This window comes from Pseudochaenichthys georgianus, chromosome 6, assembly GCF_902827115.2.
Source record: "Pseudochaenichthys georgianus chromosome 6, fPseGeo1.2, whole genome shotgun sequence".
NCBI lineage: Eukaryota > Metazoa > Chordata > Actinopteri > Perciformes > Channichthyidae > Pseudochaenichthys > Pseudochaenichthys georgianus.
In genome coordinates this window covers 5,782,264-5,800,429 of record NC_047508.1, presented here as the reverse complement: position 1 = coordinate 5,800,429, position 18,166 = coordinate 5,782,264, and the positions used below count along the sequence as shown (strand labels likewise).

The window sequence follows — 18,166 nt, the reverse complement described above, 5'->3', positions numbered from 1 at the left end:
TTTGTAAGTAGATTCGAAGATACATGAGTTTCTAACTGCTGCTAGCTGAAGCTTGGTTGCTAGGTTACTAGCTGGGTGTTTTCTGATAAGGGGCTGGGGGAAACAAAGTTAATGATTACTGGTTCCATGTTGATTTATTTAAATACAAATTGTTGGGGGGAACTGAAAGGCTCTTACCGTACTGGTTACTTTGCAGCCCGGACATTTCCCCCACAACACATTTAGACGCCATCGCTACACAGAAATACCTTTCAAATCCGATCATTTTTAAGACCTTCTAAATCATATTTAAGACCTTTCTTATTTTTTTGGTCATATTTAAGACCTTTTTAAGGCCTTAAATTCAGATGATCAAATGTAAGACTTTTTAAGACCCTGCGGGAACCCTGTTAAATGTTTAGTTAGTTGCAGTTAACTAATGGGGGAGAGGTATAGAAAAATATCAAATGACCAAATGATTTAAGTGGTCTTTTGTACCTGAGTGTGTCCTCATGTGTCTCTTCAGCTTGTACGTGTCTCTGCTGGCATAGCTGCAAAGACTGCACTGGAACGGACGCTCACCGGTGTGGGAACGGATGTGACGCTTTAATTTGCTCACCTACAAAACACACAGTCACATATCAGAACACTAAAACAAAAAGTAAATCATCCATTTTATAGGCACCATATTTAGTGTATCAAACTCGTAAAGCACAAAGCTTGTGTTACCTCCACACTAGCGTAGTCACACATGGAACATTTGAAGGGCTTCTCATGTGTGTGTTTGTAGCGACGATGACGCACCAACTCTCCACTGGTCACAAAAGCCATGTCACAGTCCGTGCACTTGTGTGGACGAGTTCCTGCATTCACAAACAAAACAAAGACACGTCAGCAATCACTGCATGGTACTGAAGAACTTACAAATGATTCTGTCTCATTAAAGTTTTAATGAAGATGTGTGCTTATGTGTACCAGTGTGTGTGTTGAGATGGTTTCTGAGCAGGGTGACGGTCCTGAAGGCTCTTCCACACAGGTGACATTTGTGAGGTCTCTCGTCCGTGTGACTCTTCATGTGTCTATCCAGGTTGGAGCGCCGGGGGCAGGTGTAGCTACACAGCTCACACTGAAACGTCTTCTTCACTCCTAACATACAACAATGACATAAACAGAACACTCACTTAATAACTTAACATGCTTTTTTTTGTCTCCACAACATACTCAACATAACTCATTTTCTGAATATGAACACAATTTTGTAAAAACAATAAATACAATAATAATTACAACACAATTTCAATTAAAGTTCATAAGAAATAATATGGATCCATCACCCAACATTACCAGATACTGTCCTTGCATGTCATGCCTACTCAACTCACTGTAGAGTACTGACACAGTAAGAAACATTGCCTTTTCCTTTATAACCGCTATTAACCTGTTTTTCAGGTCTCAGGCTCGAAAATGACATTCCCAAAACAAAATACAATAACTTCACTTCTAAAAGGGGTAAATTAATAATCATTCTCAAAGCAATGATAAACCTGTGAGTTGGAAGTAGAAAAGTCAGAATCAAAATATATGTTTCTATTTTAAAGTAAATTCAGATTGAATATAGTAAAACTATGTATGAAAACTCCGTTATTGACATAAATATGAAGATGGATTATCAGTAATCTTTTCAGACATATTGGATTAACCTATGGATTAACCTTCAGCAGCATTGTTATCGTTGTAATGCCATTGAACACAACTTTTGATCAGAACAACAGCATAGGTAAGACAATGTCCAGTTTTTGCTCCGTAAAGCTCCGTGTTGTGATATCTGTGTTTGTTTCCCCTGTCGCAAGTTCAGATCGCTCAGTGATGATACTTATACCCCTAGAATCTGTGGAATCTCAGCTTGCTAATCGATATCTTGTTTGTGCAGATCCGATATGTAATAAGGGTATTTATACCTAGTGTCATCCCGTTGGATTTTACGTCAATACTTTTTAAGACCCCACGAACACCCTGTTACTGGTTACTTTGCAGCCTGGACATTTCCCCAGAAAAACACAGTTAGACGTGATCGCAACACAGAAGTAGCCTACCTTTCAAATACTATCATTTTTAAGACCTTTTAAATCATATTTAAGACCTTTCTAATTGTTTTGATCATATTAAAGACTTTTTAAGGCCTTAAATTCTGATGATCAAATGTAAGACTTTTTAAGACCCCGCGGGAACCCTGTCAATATATTATAGTTCTCCGGTATATACACAAACATGTCTCTGAAGTGTTTGGCTTGAAATACCAAACAGATCATTGCAGCATCCCATAATCCCCTCTGTTTCAGCCCTGTTTCAAAAGTGCTGATTCTCTGTCTGTTACTTTAGATGAAAATAAGGAGCCACCTCTGAGAGATATTTGGTTAAAAAGAACTAGGGCTGGCAAGTTAACATTTGTAATGCCACTAATTATTTTAACGTGCGATTAACGCATGTGTATTTGTCCTCGGCCCGCCGCGTAGTTTCAGAGCCCAAAGGCTTGACATTGTTGTTATTGTTGTTAGTTGGATGGTGGGAGATTCTAGCGAGAGATATGGATACAAAAAAAGGTGTTTTAAACAGCAAGCCAAGGACACAGCTGATGCTGACAGCCCTGCTCTTGCCGCTCGTTTGCGGCAGACCACACTTGAAAGATGCTAAATGGGTGGCTAGTGCTATAGCTTAACATTGTAGAGGACGAGGGGCTGCGTTAGATCATTCGGATCGCATCCAACGTGTCGACTGCACATCACAGCGCATTATTTTGACCCACAGTGGGAACTTCAGTCTCATGCTTTGACTGAAGATGAATAAAATATTCAGGAGAATATTTGTCATTGTTTAGAGCAGAACAGGTTATCAGACTAGGAACACAGGCTACCCAGGGCCCCAAACGGAACAGACCATTACAAATTGTCCTCAACAACAGGGATGACAAAGAGAAAATATTCAAGAATGTGAGGAAACTAAAAAACAGTGAAAACAAGTATCAGAGAATAAGCATTTCAAATGACTACAACAAGGAAGATCGTGAACTCATCAGGAATAAAGTCGAGGAGGCCAAGGCAAAAACAGCAGCCGATGAGTAAAAAAAACGACGTCTTCCGAGTTCGCGGTCCACCCTGGAACCTGCGACTAGTCAAACTAAGGAAGCAAGAATAGATCTCGAACCCATAACCCAGGGGTCGGCAACCCGCGGCCCACGGGCCGCATGCGGCCCTTTAAGCCCTCTGCTCTGGCTCCCTTGAGCTTAGACAAAAATAAGGAGAAAATAAAAGTATTTGTAGGACTATTTATATTTTGTTGCATGGTTGAAAATGTTTCGTATCTTGTATTTTGAGGTGATACTGTGACACATAAATAAAAAACAAAACGGTTTTAATTAAGTCAACTAAAATATGCGTCACATCCTGCTGCGGTCCCGCGCGAGCGCCTTTTCTTGGAATAACCTGACCCCCGGCTCGATGAGCGAGCTATGGATAAATCAAAGAAAAGTACCGGAGGAACACAGGATTTAATTCTGTGTGGACAGAGTTATATGCGTTCACAGCAAACAATGCTGGTTTACCGGTATGTTTGATATGTAGAGAGACGTTGTCAACGGTGGTGCAGCCTTTACGTATCGAGGAACAACACGGGAGAGGAAGACAGCTGACGATCGTCAGTCATAATTCAATGGGTATGTAATTTATTTCAGAAAACACTTTTTGTTATATTCCATGGAATGCTCTTAACGTCCCGATAGCAATGAATATATTAAATGCTTTGACAATAAATACATACAAAAATTAATCTGTGGAAGCCGTAGCGCTGTAAAAAGCACGACCAATCATCTGCCTCGGCCCGGCTAAAGTAACTGGATGGCCTACCTGCCTGTCAGCCTTCCATCTGTGCACACTTATATCGTGCCCTCATTGGTCATGTGCTCGTTCGTGTGTGTTGGAGGAGGGCCTCTGTGAGGAAGTCTGAAGGAAGAGGCATATTTTTTCCGGTTGTGTATTTTCAAATTCTAGCGCACTCGAGCTGGCTTCTCCATTCTTACCTACCCTACCTTTAACTCTTTTTAGGGTGCAGATATATGTTTTATTTATTTCAAAGTGGGCCCATTTTAATAATATTTTTTTTCCCTTCAAATGTGCTGTGTTTAATTTATTTTAAAGTAGGCCTGTGTATTATTTGTAATTCTCCTTATAAGAGTTCTCTGTTTCTTATTATAGGTTAACAGTTTTATATCATGTAATAAATAGCCTAATAAATGCAAAAAAAACTGTAGTTTTTGTCTGATATAACAATACAAATCTATGAAATATGTTTTGCGGCTCCAGACAAAAAAATGTTTTGGAAAAAGGAGCAAAATGGCTCTTTTGGTCAAAAAGGTTGCAGACCCCTGCCATAACCCAATATAGAGAAAACGGACACCCAGCAACCACCAATAACAATGTAATATTGACAACTGAAAACCAATCTGAAATCAGTGACCAAGAAGTGAGTGAAAGCCTGTCAACCATAAACACAACCTCTGCGGATGACTCAGCCGACAACATTGTAGGGACCACAACCAACAGACATAATCAATGGCGAACAGTCTTGATTAGTGCTGCGTACCTGGACTCACATTCAGGTTCAGGTCCGGACTCAAGTCCAGAGGTTCAGGTTCAGGTCCGGACTTATAACTCTGGACCTGAACCCATGGCTTGTGTCAAGTTGTGCGAGTAACTAAAGTGAACTTATTGAGAGCTAATTATCAATTGAAATTAACTCATAAACAACTCAAATTCAAACTAGTCAGGTTTATTGTGCTCCCTTCCAACTTGTGTCTACATTTCTCTACAAAGTACAAATGACTTATGACAGCAACTACAGTGAACTACTACAAAGTTCAAACATTTATTTCATTTACCAAACTAAAGTAACCAAACAGTCCCTGAGCTGACTGAGCCTAAATCCCTAAAATGTAAAAGTGTAGAGTAGACTATACACATTACACTGTTACACACCTACTATACAGTATACACACTGTAATGACTGTACAGTCAGAGTGTACTGTACTGTCTGTACACCATGTCTTTTCTACAACTCTACATGTTTACATTATACAGTACATACTACATACATAGTGATGTACATACATACTGTTAGAAATTAAAATCAATGTTGATATGGCGTAATTTTGAATTAAATACACTATTTAATTTAAATCAGTTTTATTCTGAAAATCCGGAAGTTCACACTATTTACTTAATACTTTTATTCTGAAAATTATTCACTTCCGGTTAGCATTAGCATGTGGCGAAATGCTACGTTTTCAAACCGTGAATCGAAGGTGAAATGACATGTGATGTTGTACACTGAGCACACTGGGATTAGCACTCATTTATTGACACTGAATAACGTTTATCAGGGAATGTTTAAATAACCACAGACACCAGAATATACGTAAGTGCTCGTTTTTTTGCGAGTCCAAGTACCGGTTCCTGACGTTCCGGTTTTAACCGGACTTGAACCGAAACCTTTTACAAGTCCAGTACCGGTTCGGCGTACCGGTACGCAGCACTAGTCTTGATCAACTGTGGTGGCGTAAAGGGCAAGATCCCCAACCTGCATGCTCTCATCGATGACACCAAACCAGATTGCATAATTGGGAACGAGACATGGCTAGATGAAACCATAAAGAATGGTGCAATATTCCCCACTATACTATCTTTAGGAAGGATCGCAATATAAACGGAGGTGGGGTCTTCATCGGCATAAAGGAAGCCTTTACAGCAACAAGGATTGCAACCACAGACACAGAAATTGAAATCATGTGGGTCTCGGTCAAGGTTTCCCAAGCGAGCAAAACATTCTACATTGGTAGCTTCTAGGGATGCACGATAATTATCGGTCCGATATTAGGAATTATGACGTCATCCCGATACCGGTATTAATAGCCCCGATAATATACAATATATTTTTTGGGTAAAAAAAAGAAAAAAATACTGCGGTGTGGGTGGATTGGGATGAGGGGCGCTTGTTTTTCACTCGGCTCCTCCCGTTTTGCCAGTACTGTGGTATTAGTGGTTTAGGAAGAGGGGAGTTCTTCACAAATCCAGCGCTCCCTAACTGTGAACACGTGCTGTGAAATGCATGCGCAGTTAGTCTGTGTCGACCTGGAGCATGAGGTCCACTGTTCGTTAATGGCTCTGTATTGGTGTTATGTACGTTGATGGAATAAATCAAGTTAACAGAAGATAAACGTTGTGTTTATTTGTAGTAGATTAACATTGGTAGCAGAGGATGGTTAGCAGAAGATGGCTACTGCTAACTACAAATTTCCACCGAAGTTCGACGAATCCCGACCATACGAGTGTTGGAAAAATGAAATCGCCATTTGGCAGCTGGTAACTGAACTTGATAAGAAGAAACAAGCCCTCGCCGTTGTCCTGGGGCTGGAAGGAAGGGCAAGGGACATCGCCATGGAAATACCCGCTGTGGATTTGAACAACAACAATGGTATGGACACACTGCTAGCAAAACTAGATGGCATGTTTCTCAAAGAAGAGAGACCGCGCATACGATGCTTACTCCTTTTTTGACTGTATCAAAAAGGAGAGCTCCGTGTCCATGGCGGACTATGTGATTGACTTTGAACAGCGATACAACCGAATGAAAAAGTACGACACGACCCTTCCTGACGCCGTGCTAGCTTTTAAACTTTTTGACACGGCTTGTCTAGACGAGAAAAATAGACAAATGGCGCTGACTGCGTGTACAGATTTAACGTTTGCTGCAATGAAGTCCGCGCTGAAGAGGATCTTTGGGGGGAGAGTGCAAGGCGGCACATCAAACGGAATACATGTTAACGATGAAGCGTTATTCACAGAGCAACGCTCACAAGGAAGATGCAGACGTCCAACAACGCAGCAGTTTGGACAAGTTGGACAACAAAGGCAACAGTCACAGGGTACCAACTAGGGGTGGGCGATATGACGATATATATCGTCGTGACGATATTAGGTCTCCACGATATGCTTTTTCAGAGATATCGTCCTATCGTGATAAAAAAAAAAAAAAAAAATAGCGGGAGGGGAAGAGGCTCTCCGTGCGTGGCGCAGGGGGCTATGACAGCGGACGGAGAGCCTCTTCCCCTCCCGCTCCCCCAGCCTCACCTACTGATTTTAATTTCACCATATATCAAGCCCGATCGATTTCACAATGTCAGCGCACCTCTGCTTGCGTTCAGTCCGAGTTGTTTGACACGCTCCCAAAGTCCCCGCCCCCTTTCTTTGCAGCGAGCAACCATAGGGCAGGCATTTCATAAAGGGGCTCCTTATGAAAAGACTAGCAAACGGTGGAAAGACATAACTGACGCTGTGGCGTTTTATGTTTTTCCCTTCAGTTATGCTAAATTCTTTTATTACACTTCAAGTCTACTCTAAAGTTTACATTTTAATTATTTGGCACTGACTTTTCCTCATTGATGTTTTATGTTTTACTTAGTTATGTTTTACCCTCCTTTTCATGTTTATTGATGTTCACTGCTCACTTGTTCATTCAGGGTTTCATTTCTGAAATAAAACCAGCTTGAAATGCTATTTTGGTCTGTTACTCCTTTTTGTTTTAGTTTCTGTTACCTTGTAGGTGCTTGTACTGTTAAGTAACTTGAAAAATAACCATAATAACCGACATGAAAAAATATCGTGATATATATCGTCTATCGTGATACTGCCTGAAAATATCGTGATAACATATTTTTCAATATCGCCCACCCCTAGTACCAACTAGTGCTGCACGATTAATCGAAAAAAGATCGTGATCTCGATTCAGACACCTATGCGATCTCATTTCTAAATTATGGCGATCCTATGACGTCAAGCTGATTTTTTGGGGGATTTTTTTTATTATTTTGCTTCTGAATAATACCAACTTGCAATGTCAATCATACTTAAACGATGTAAAGCAAATATACTCTATACATTTAACATTAAAGTACCATGATCGCATCCAAATGGTAGTGTTCTGTCCGTCTCTCCTCCTCTCATGCAGTGTTAACGCTGCAGCCACTAGTGTTGCCAGTTTTTGCGGAAGGAATAAGCAACCAGGTCTATGAAAACAAGCGCAAAAGAACATGAGCACTTTAAACCTATATACGCCGGGTCTACAAGCTCACAACCGCAACAACCATTATTACTTACTACCAAGCAACTTTACAGAAAGATAAGCCCAATGTGGCTTATAATAAGTATACCTGGCAACACTCACTGACTGCAGCACGTGAGGGCAGGAGCCGGCAGTATGTTTACAGAAGCGTTAGCATTAGCACTGATTAGCAAAGAGTGACGAGAGCGACTAGTAGTACAGGAAAAACAGAAATGAGTGACACAGAAATGAGTGACGAGGAGGTCGAGGACAATGACAACAACACCGATGAAAATCCCGGTGACGACTCTGGCGAGAGTGAGAGGGAAGTTGCCGAAAAAAGTAGATGGACTGTGCTAGTAGCTAGGCAGCTAGGCTTTATTTACATTTATTCTGAAGCTGTAACTTTATGTTCTGTTCCGTTTTTATATTCAGTACTGACTGCAGTATTTAAGTTAATCCTTTTGATTCAGTGACATTACTACTCAGTGGAGTCTAGCACTTTGTTTAAGTTTATGTTTTTTTCAGTACAAGAACCTTTAAGTGCAGTAGTTGAACTGGGTGCTAGCCGGCTAGGCTTTTTTTATATTATTATTCTAAAGCTGTGAATGTTTTGTTTTTATATTCAGCACTGTGGTGAGGTATTTTGAGTAACTGAAGTGCATTCCTCCCTGTAACAAACAGGTTGGTGTTGTTGTACAGTAGTTGGGTGTCCTGTCACTGTGGACAGGTGCTACTGCAAAGTTTACATTTTGTTATTATAAAGCTGCCAAAATTCAATTTGTTATGTTCAGCACTCAGGCAGCAGCAATATCTTTATTTTAGTTACTGTATGTTTTGTTACCAGAGAGACTTGAGTTTAAGTCAAGCACTTTGTTTAAAGCCACAGTAGTTGGCTGTCAAATTCATTTTAGTTACTCTATGTTTTTGCTACAAGAAACTGAGACTTGGATTTAAGTCCAGCACTTTGATGGTGTCTGTTTACAGCCACAACAGTTGGCTCCAGGTTCCACATTTTGAATGTAGTAATGTTTGTTCAGTATTCAGCAACTACAGACTAAAGACAAAGTTATGTTTTTGTTACAAGAGAGACAAATGTTGTCTGTTTAAATTCATTGTACTCACGTGACGTGTAAGAGTGCAATAAATATTTTCATTGAAACGATGAGAATCGTGATCTCAATTCTTATGGAGGAAAATCGTGATTCACATTTGAGCAAGAATCGTGCAGCACTAGTACCAACCCACTGGATAGGTTCGGTAAGAGATCAAAATGTGCTATATGTCAGAGCACGTTCCATTGGGCTAAAGACTGTCCTCACAAGAGTAGCGAACAAGTAAAGCTAACTGAAGATCGAACAAAGGTAGAGGAATGTGACATTACACTGTTTACTAAAGCCTCACCGTCTGAATCAGAGGTATTCCTAACTGAGTCTTTAGGGATGGCTATCATTGACATTGCATGTACCCGCACAGTGTGTGGAGAAAAATGGTTGGACAGCTTCGTCGCTGATCTCAGTCAAAGTCAAGTGAACCAGATTGTGAAAAGTGAAACTCCAAGCTCCAGACCATTCCGTTTTGGAGATGGAAATATAGTGCATTCCTCCAGAATACTGCACCTGCCTGCCAAAATAGGACAGACAAAATGTCGAGTGGAAACTGAAGTAGTCAAAGCTGATATCCCACTACTTCTGAGTAAGACTTCACTGAAAAGGGCAGGAACCATCTTGGACATGGAGAATGATAGAGCTGTGATGTTTAAACAGAATATCCCTCTTGAACTCACCAGTTCAGGACACTACTGTATAGATATCAGAGACAAGGACACAGGATTGAATCAAATTGAAATGAAAGATGAGGTCCTTACAGTCACAGAAGACAGCCAGAATGAAGATGAGGTCCTTACAGTCACAGAAAATATTACCTCAAATGAGAAACACAAAGCTCTCCTGAAACTACACAAACAGTTTGGTCACGCCTCCGCAGAAAGACTACAGCGACTCCTCCGCAGTTCGGGAAATAAAGACAAAGATTGTGACACTATTTTACAACAAATAGTACAGGAATGTGACATATGCCAGAGATACAGCAAGACCAAGCCGAAGCCTGCTGTGGGCTTGCCTCTGGCTTCAGAGTACAATGAAACGGTGGCAGTGGACCTGCACGAGTTGGAACCAAGTTTATGGTACCTCCACATCATTGACCAATGTACACGTTTCAGCGCCGGAAGCATTGTGAAAACAAAGAACTCCTCTGTGATGGTGAACTCTTTCCTTCATACATGGATCAGCGTCCACGGCCCACCACGGAGACTTTACAGTGCAGTGGAGGAGAATTCAACAATGCAGAGTTCCGTGACATGGCAGAGAACTTTAACATTGAGACAAAAACCACGGCTGGATACAGCCCCTGGAGCAATGGGCTACTGGAGAGACACAATCAGACCCTCACCGACATCATCCAGAAGGTCAGACGGGAAAATGGATGTGACTGGCAAACAGCCCTAGACTGGGCTCTCATGGCTAAGAACAGTATGCTCAATGTGCACGGCTACAGTCCTCATCAACTGGTGTTTGGCCAGAACCCCAACCTTCCTTCTGTACTGGTTGATAAACCACCTGCGCTAGAAGGTACCACTATGAGTGCTAGAGTAGGAGAGCACATTTCAGCCTTGCATGCCTCTAGAAAAGCATTTACTGAAGCAGAGTGCTCAGAAAGGATAAGACGAGCACTACGTAAGCAGCTCAGACCCACAGATGAGAAATATGAGATGGGTGACAAGGTGTATTACAAACGAGCTGAATGCACTGAGTGGAAAGGACCAGGGGTAGTTATTGGTCAGGATGGGGCTGTTGTTTTTGTGAGGCATGGTGGTTGCCTAGTGAGAGTGCATCACTCTAGGCTTTCCAAGGTGAACACAAAGGTTAATGAAGAGCAAATGGTACAAAATGATGCTGACACAGAAGCAGGAAGTGAGCAAGGTATAAACAATGCAACTGGTAGTTTAGACAGTGAGCAAAATATAGAGAATGAACAACAATTGGGTGACAGGGAAGCCAATACAAGTGAAGCGATCGATCCTCCAAACACTTTGAGTAGCATAACACAAACTGAAATGGCGCAGAGGCCTAATGCCCATAATAATCCTGCTCTTCTGCAGGTGTGAGTTTAAAAACAGGACAGACTGTAACATATATGAACAGAGGTGACAATACTCTACTTAAAACAAGAGTCTTAGGGAGATCAGGCAAGGCTACGGGGAAATATAAAACCTGGTATAACATGCAACATCTAGAGAATGATGGAAGTGATGGGCAAAAGGAATCAATTGATATCTCACAGGTTGATGATCTCAACATTGAAACAGAAGACAGAGAAGCTGATGTACTTGTAACCAAAGACATCTCATTTGATGCAGCTAAACAGGAAGAAATAAAGAACTGGCACAATAATAATGTATATGAGGAAGTTGAAGATGCAGGGCAGAAATGCATTTCCACCAGATGGGTTTGAAGTCTTAAGGACACTCCCAAGGGTATAGTGCCTAAAGCCCGACTGGTTGCCAGAGGTTTTGAAGAGCTGAATATTCAAGAGTTACCGAAAGATTCCCCTACACGTGCCCCAGATTCACTTGGACTTATGTTATCAGTGATATGTCAAAACCAGTGGGAAGTCCATTCTATGGACATCAAATCTGCATTCTTGCAGGGTATGGAGCTATCCAGGGATATTTATATCCGCCCCCCTCTAGAGGCAGGATGTCAACATGTTGTATGGAAACTAAAGAAATGTGTATATGGTCTTGCAGATGCATCACTATATTGGTACAACAAAGTGAAGGAAAGCATGCTGAGTACTGGTGGTAGAGTGTCACAGGTGGATCCGGCAGTCTTTTACTGGTTGGATGAGCAATGTAAGGTCACTGGGGTGCTTGCGTGTCATGTAGATGATTTTCTTTGGGCAGGCTCATCAAACTTTTCATCCAATATGATCCCCCAACTGCAGTCTGCATTCAAGGTTGGGCGTGAGGAGCATGAAAAGTTCTCCTATGTAGGAATGGATTTGGTAACTGTTAACGGTGAAGTTCAGGTACATCAACAAAGTTATATCGAGAACCTGGAGCCTATTCCCATACAAGCAAGTCGGGCCACACAGAGAAATGAACCCCTCAACGAAACTGAGAGAGAGCAGTTACGATCAAAAATAGGACAGATCCTATGGGTTGCTAAACAGACAAGACCTGATGTAATGTTTGATTCATGTTGTTTGGCTTCTAATATAAAAGGGGCAACAGTACAGTCTGTTCATGATGCTAATAAGATCATCCGTAAACTAAAGTCTGAAAAGGTGACACTCAGATTTCAACATCTGGGAAACAGTGATGCTTTGAACTTGATAGTTTTCAGTGATGCTTCATTTGGAAACCTCCCAGACGGAGGCACACAGGGAGGTACTTTTATAACACTTATGGGAGAAAGAGGGAAGTTTTCCCCCCTCTGTTGGCATTCAAAGAAAATCAGACGAGTGGTTCGCAGTACCCTTGCAGGGGAAGCTCTTGCCATGTCAGATGGGGTAGACAATGCAATTTTTCTAGCCACACTATTTTCTGAGCTCACTACTGGAAATGCTGGACTGAATGCACCCCCTGTACTCTGTGTGACTGATGACCACTCTCTGTTCGATGCGCTCAAGTCCACAAAACAAGTCACAGAGAAGAGACTCAGGTTGGAAATCAGTAGCATTAAGGAGCTCATACAGAGCAAGAGGATCAAGCAGAGTTGGTCAGACACAAAATCTCAGCTCGCTGACTGTCTCACAAAAAAAGGAGCTTCGGCTCTTGTGCTCTTAAAAGCACTCAGTGAAGGACAATGGGATCTGGGTCAAAGTGTCTGTTGAAATGGAACATTGAAAACACCTTTGTTTATGCAGTGTGCGAAAAAGTACACGTCCCACCGTCCGGGACGTGTTATTTACAATATCGGACAAGTAGATCTTTCAATTGACTTTTCCGGCGGACAAGTGACGTTTTTTGCCCCGATTTATTGACAAATTATTGATAAATTCAGTTTACAAAAGGCAGAACTCATTCGCAAATTGTCCGTGTCCGCCATTGTTCGTTTCGGTTCTGCTTGTCGATTCCTAAGGAAATGCATCTCGCCGCTTTCTGTACAGTTAGACGGGGGCAGGGCGGGAAGTGTAGCACAGTGGCCGGGTTGGGAAGCAAATCTCGGTTCCGAGTAGGAACAAATAACAATTGTCCGCTCCCCAGATTAATAACAGTTGTGAGGACAGGAGGCGAGGCCGAGCCCCGCGGACCGCAGCTCTCTCTCTCTATGCTCCGTATCAGCTGATCGCTGCACGGTGCAGCTCAGCGTCTCTCTCTCTCTCTCTTTCTACACACAGCGGACCCGCTTCCCGTTTAACAGCCTCATCTTTGTCAAACGTTCTTATGTTCTTTCTCTAACACGTAATGAAGGTTATTAAGCGTTTTAGCTCCTGTGTTGTTAATATTGACCACCATTTCCTTTATGAAGTGAAGCAGCCTCCCTGTCTGTGTCCTCGCGCTGTCCTCACATCCCCGGACCCCCAGACTCGGAGGAGCACAGGAATGTCAGTATTGTTTATGAAGCAGGGTATAGAAAGTACATTATTGAAATGCTATTTATACTATTTATTTACTTTTACAAACAGTGAGTAGCTGGGCAGCTGCAGCATGTGTATTGCAGGACATGTGTAAGCGTGCAAGCGTCTTTGAGTTGTAGAAAAGCGCTAGGCCTATAGGCTATAAATATAATAATAATAACTTTATTTGTATAGCACCTTTCATGCAGGGGATTGCAGTTCAAAGTGCTTTACATCAGTAAAAAATAAGACATAAAATCAGTGTAAAACAAGCAGCAAGAGCAAAGCATAAAGTGGGATAAAATAATTAAAAATAAAAACATGGGGAATAAAACATAGAGAAATAGTGCAATGTCAATCACAGAGAATAGTGCAGTATAATAGTGTAAAATCAGTAAAGTGCTTTGGTAAAGAGAGGTTTTAAGCTGCCTTTTAAAAATGCCTAATGTATTGGCTTCCCTAATATTGTTGGGTAACGTGTTCCACAGTTTTGGGGCGTAGTTTACAAAGGCTGCATCTCTCTTTTTGAGATAATAATAATGTATTATTATTATTATTATTATTATTAGGCCTATGTGTTGGACATGTGTGGTTGGACTGTGTCTCACAGGCAGGTTGCAGTGTAACATCAGAGGAGACTGGGCCAATTGTACATTCTCAAACTGAAGTACTTAGAACTAACTAAACAATGTAGAGATTATTTTTATATAATTGTATTCAATAACCGTAAGAAATTAAACAGTATGAAGTGATTTGTAAATAGGAATACAGATTTGACTTAATGTTTTCATAAATATATTTTTCTCCCAGTTTGTCATGGGACTTATTTTTACCCTCTCAAAAAACCGGAATCGAGAACCGAAAATAACCGGAATCGAAAAGCGGAATCGTTAAAATCCAAACGATACCCAACCCTATGTGTGATGCAGTAAAAGCTTACCGCTCACTTACGTTAGCGGTGTTGTAAAAACCGTGGGAAAGTATAAAATACGATGATGAAGAAGAAGATTCCAGTGGCCCCAATTTTTGTCTATTCTGGACAAGTGAAAAATGTATTCGGACAAGTAAATTGCCAAACTCACTTGTCCATGGACAAGTACTCTCTAAAAACTTTTTCTCACACTGTTATGTATTTGTTTCTTAAATGTTTCCCTAATTTATGTTGACTACTCAGGGAATTTAAACATTTTTGTTTTAAGTCACTGTATGATTGTTTTATGATTCATGCAATGTAAAGTTATTTTTGTTTAGTTTATTTCTTTAAAAAGATAGAATGAGATTGTTAACATGTAATCTCTTTGCGTCTATACTACAGGATATACGGTAGTCTAGGTTGCCCTCTTGAGGCTGTGAAACGCATGCGCAGTCTGTGTCGACCTGGAGCATGAGGTCCACTGTTCGTTAATGGCTCTGTATTGGTGTTATGTACGTTGATGGAATAAATCAAGTTAACAGAAGATAAACGTCGTGTTTATTTGTAGTAGATTAACACTCTCTGGGTGCAAAGCCTAAGAGTAAATCATTTCCATGAGATTTGGGAGGACGGATAACAGGCAGAGCCCAGCGTTCTGAAATCTATGATGCGACCGGCTGGCCTGCATTGTTATCACCCAGGAAGAGCGCCTCTTCAACCCCTAAACAGCCGTGGACAGCTGCTAAAGGAAATACTACAAAAAAACCTCCTAAACCACCAAGTGTGCCAATCCAGAACAGATACGCTCCGCTGACCGAGAGCTGGAGATCTCTTTCTGATGACCTGGATAACCTGTCCTCTTCACATAGCAGGGTAAGGACCAATAGCTACTCCAAAAGTAAAAGGCTAGAGGTAAAGCTAACGACTGCGCCTGAAACTCTGATTGTGGGTGACTCTGCTGTAAGAGATGTAAAAAGTCTGTGTAGTAAGAACAACACCAAAGTACTCTGTTTTCCCAAGAATACGGTCTCTGACTTGGCTGAGAAGATCCTGCATATTGGGGCTGAACATCCGACTGTGAAGAATGTGGTACTGCACATTGGAACAAATGATGTTGTGAAACAACAGTCAGAAGTGCTGAAAGAAGACTTTAAATGTCTGTTGGAAACTGTCAGTTCTCTAAATGCAGATGTGTTCATCAGTGGCCCTCTACCGCCAGTCAGAAGAGGAGTGGAGAGATTCAGCAGATTGTTTGCACTGAACACCTGGCTTTCAACTGTCTGTACTGACCACTCTGTTCATTTTATTGACAATTTTAACTTTTTCTGGGACCGCAGACATCTTTTTAAGGCAAATGGAGTTTGCCTGAACAAGTCAGGAGTGAAATTGTTTATCACTAACATAATCAACTGCCTGCGTCATCAATCTGTTCTCTCTGCCAAGGACAAGCGGCAAGAGGAATCAAAACAGGAGAAAGACACAACACATCGCGCAGAAAACCCTGAAGAAGTATCACTGCACCCGCCTGAGGAATGTTCTGATTATGGGAGACCTATGAGACACATGGAGGAGTCTCCACCGCCCGTCACTGCCTGTCACCCCCCCCTGTCAACGCCTTTGAGGATACTCTTCATTCATCCCCAGCTCTCTCTACTCTCCGCTCACCCTTTCACCCTCGCCTACCCCCCTGGAGTTCGATGACCGCATGAAGGCGACACGCAGGGTTGGCAGCATGTCCTTTACCCCCACCCCTCAACGACGCCCACCAAAATCACCGAAGCAGAGATGCGCACCATCTCCCCCGGCTTCATCACCATGCCTACCACAATCATCCAAACCAAAACAATACAAGGAAGATGGAAGCAGATTTCCAAACCCGCCTTTCCACAGTGTAGCCCTCACCCTGCCCTCCTATGATGAGAGGAGCAGGGTGGTGGGTCCTCCCTCCCCTTCAAAGCCTGATAGGGATGTGTGTGTACAAAACGCTGCAAACTGATATCTGCTGGGTCCAGGCTCAAGGGCGTATGGCACTCTCAACTCTTTCCAGGACATGCCAGGGCCCTGCCTGCCAGTAGCTTTGCCGATATCTGTGTTGATAGGTAATAGATTAAGAGCGGTGAATCATCTTAGAAACAGTTTATCTAATTTAGCAGTGATTACACGTCAACCACAGCTTGTTACAAAACACCTGACTGATAGTGTGTTTAACGAACTTAAACTAGCTTTATTAAATGTCAGGTCTTTGGCAGGAAAAACATTTTTAATCAATGATTTTATCACTGAGCACAATCTTGATTTTATGTTTTTAACAGAAACTTGGATTGAACAAAATAACAGTGCAGCTGTTCTTATCGAATCAACCCCTCCCAACTTTATTGTTATGAGTCAGGAAAGAATGCATAAGAAAGGGGGTGGAGTTGCTATTTTGTTCAATGATTCCCTTCAAGGCCACCTTATTAAATAACTATAGGCCAATCTCTAAGTTGTCAGTTCTGGCTAAGGTTCTTGAACGCTTAGTGAGTGAACAGGTAAAGGTGTTTTTATGTACAAATGACATCCTGTCTAAACATCAGTCAGGCTTCAGAAAGCAACACAGCACTATCACTGCCACAATGAAAGTGGTGAATGATGTGGCGAGTATTTTAGATAATAAGCAGAGTTGTGCAGCTCTATTTATTGACCTTTCCAAAGCGTTTGACACCGTCGATCATCACATTTTAAAGCAGAGGCTAGCCAGTATAGGCATGTCCAGCCATGCAGTGGGGTGGTTTGTGAACTACCTCTCTAAAAGGTCCCAATGCGTTCACTTTGATGGGCTGTCTTCTGAGTGGTTAAACATTGCTAATGGTGTTCCCCAAGGTTCTGTTTTAGGTCCACTTTTATTCTCCATCTACATCAACAGTTTAGGTGAAAATGTGGATGAAGCTACTTTACATTTGTATGCGGACGATACCGTGATGTACTGTGCAGGTCCCTCCATTAAGGAGGCTGGTGTTAAATTACAGGCTGTTTTTAACATTATTCAGACTCAGCTCTCTGAACTAAAGCTTCTTTTAAATGTTGAGAAAACCAAGGTAATGCTCTTTTCCAAAGCTAAAAAGACACCAGACACTTAAAATTATTATTAGTGCAGGGGTCGGCTGGGCCGCGGGTTGCCGACCCCTGCACTAATACCACAGTACTGGCAAAACGGGAGGAGCCGATTGAAAAACAAGCGCCCCTCATCCCAATCCTCCCAGACCGCAGTATTTTTTTCTTTTTTTTTACCCAAAAAATATATTGTATATTATCGGGGCTATTAATACTTTTATCGGGTTTATTGGGATGACGTCATAATTCCTAATATCGGACCGATAATTATCGTGCACCACTAGTTCACACGCATTCGATTCATTAACGTGTCCGTTCACACTAGACCGCTGGAAATGCTGGAAACGCTGTAGTACATATGCCAGGCCTGTAAGTGGCGCTGCTGCCGCCACAAAAGACACCAAAAGCAGTGAA

The 18,166-nt window shown here is 41.8% G+C and overlaps 1 protein-coding gene across 2 annotated transcripts in view; it reads right to left on the bottom strand.

Annotated features, from left to right (window-relative positions):
- ctcf (CCCTC-binding factor (zinc finger protein)) overlaps window positions 1-18,166 on the bottom strand; it is a 53,027-nt gene that overhangs the window by 17,880 nt on the left and 16,981 nt on the right. For both annotated transcript variants that reach the window (XM_034085139.2, XM_071203439.1), the window contains exons 8-10: window positions 955-1,125; window positions 709-842; window positions 478-598 (exon numbers count right to left, since the gene is read on the bottom strand). In XM_034085139.2, the coding sequence (XP_033941030.1) occupies window positions 478-598; window positions 709-842; window positions 955-1,125 (426 nt within the window). The remainder of the gene's footprint in view (window positions 1-477; window positions 599-708; window positions 843-954; window positions 1,126-18,166) is intronic.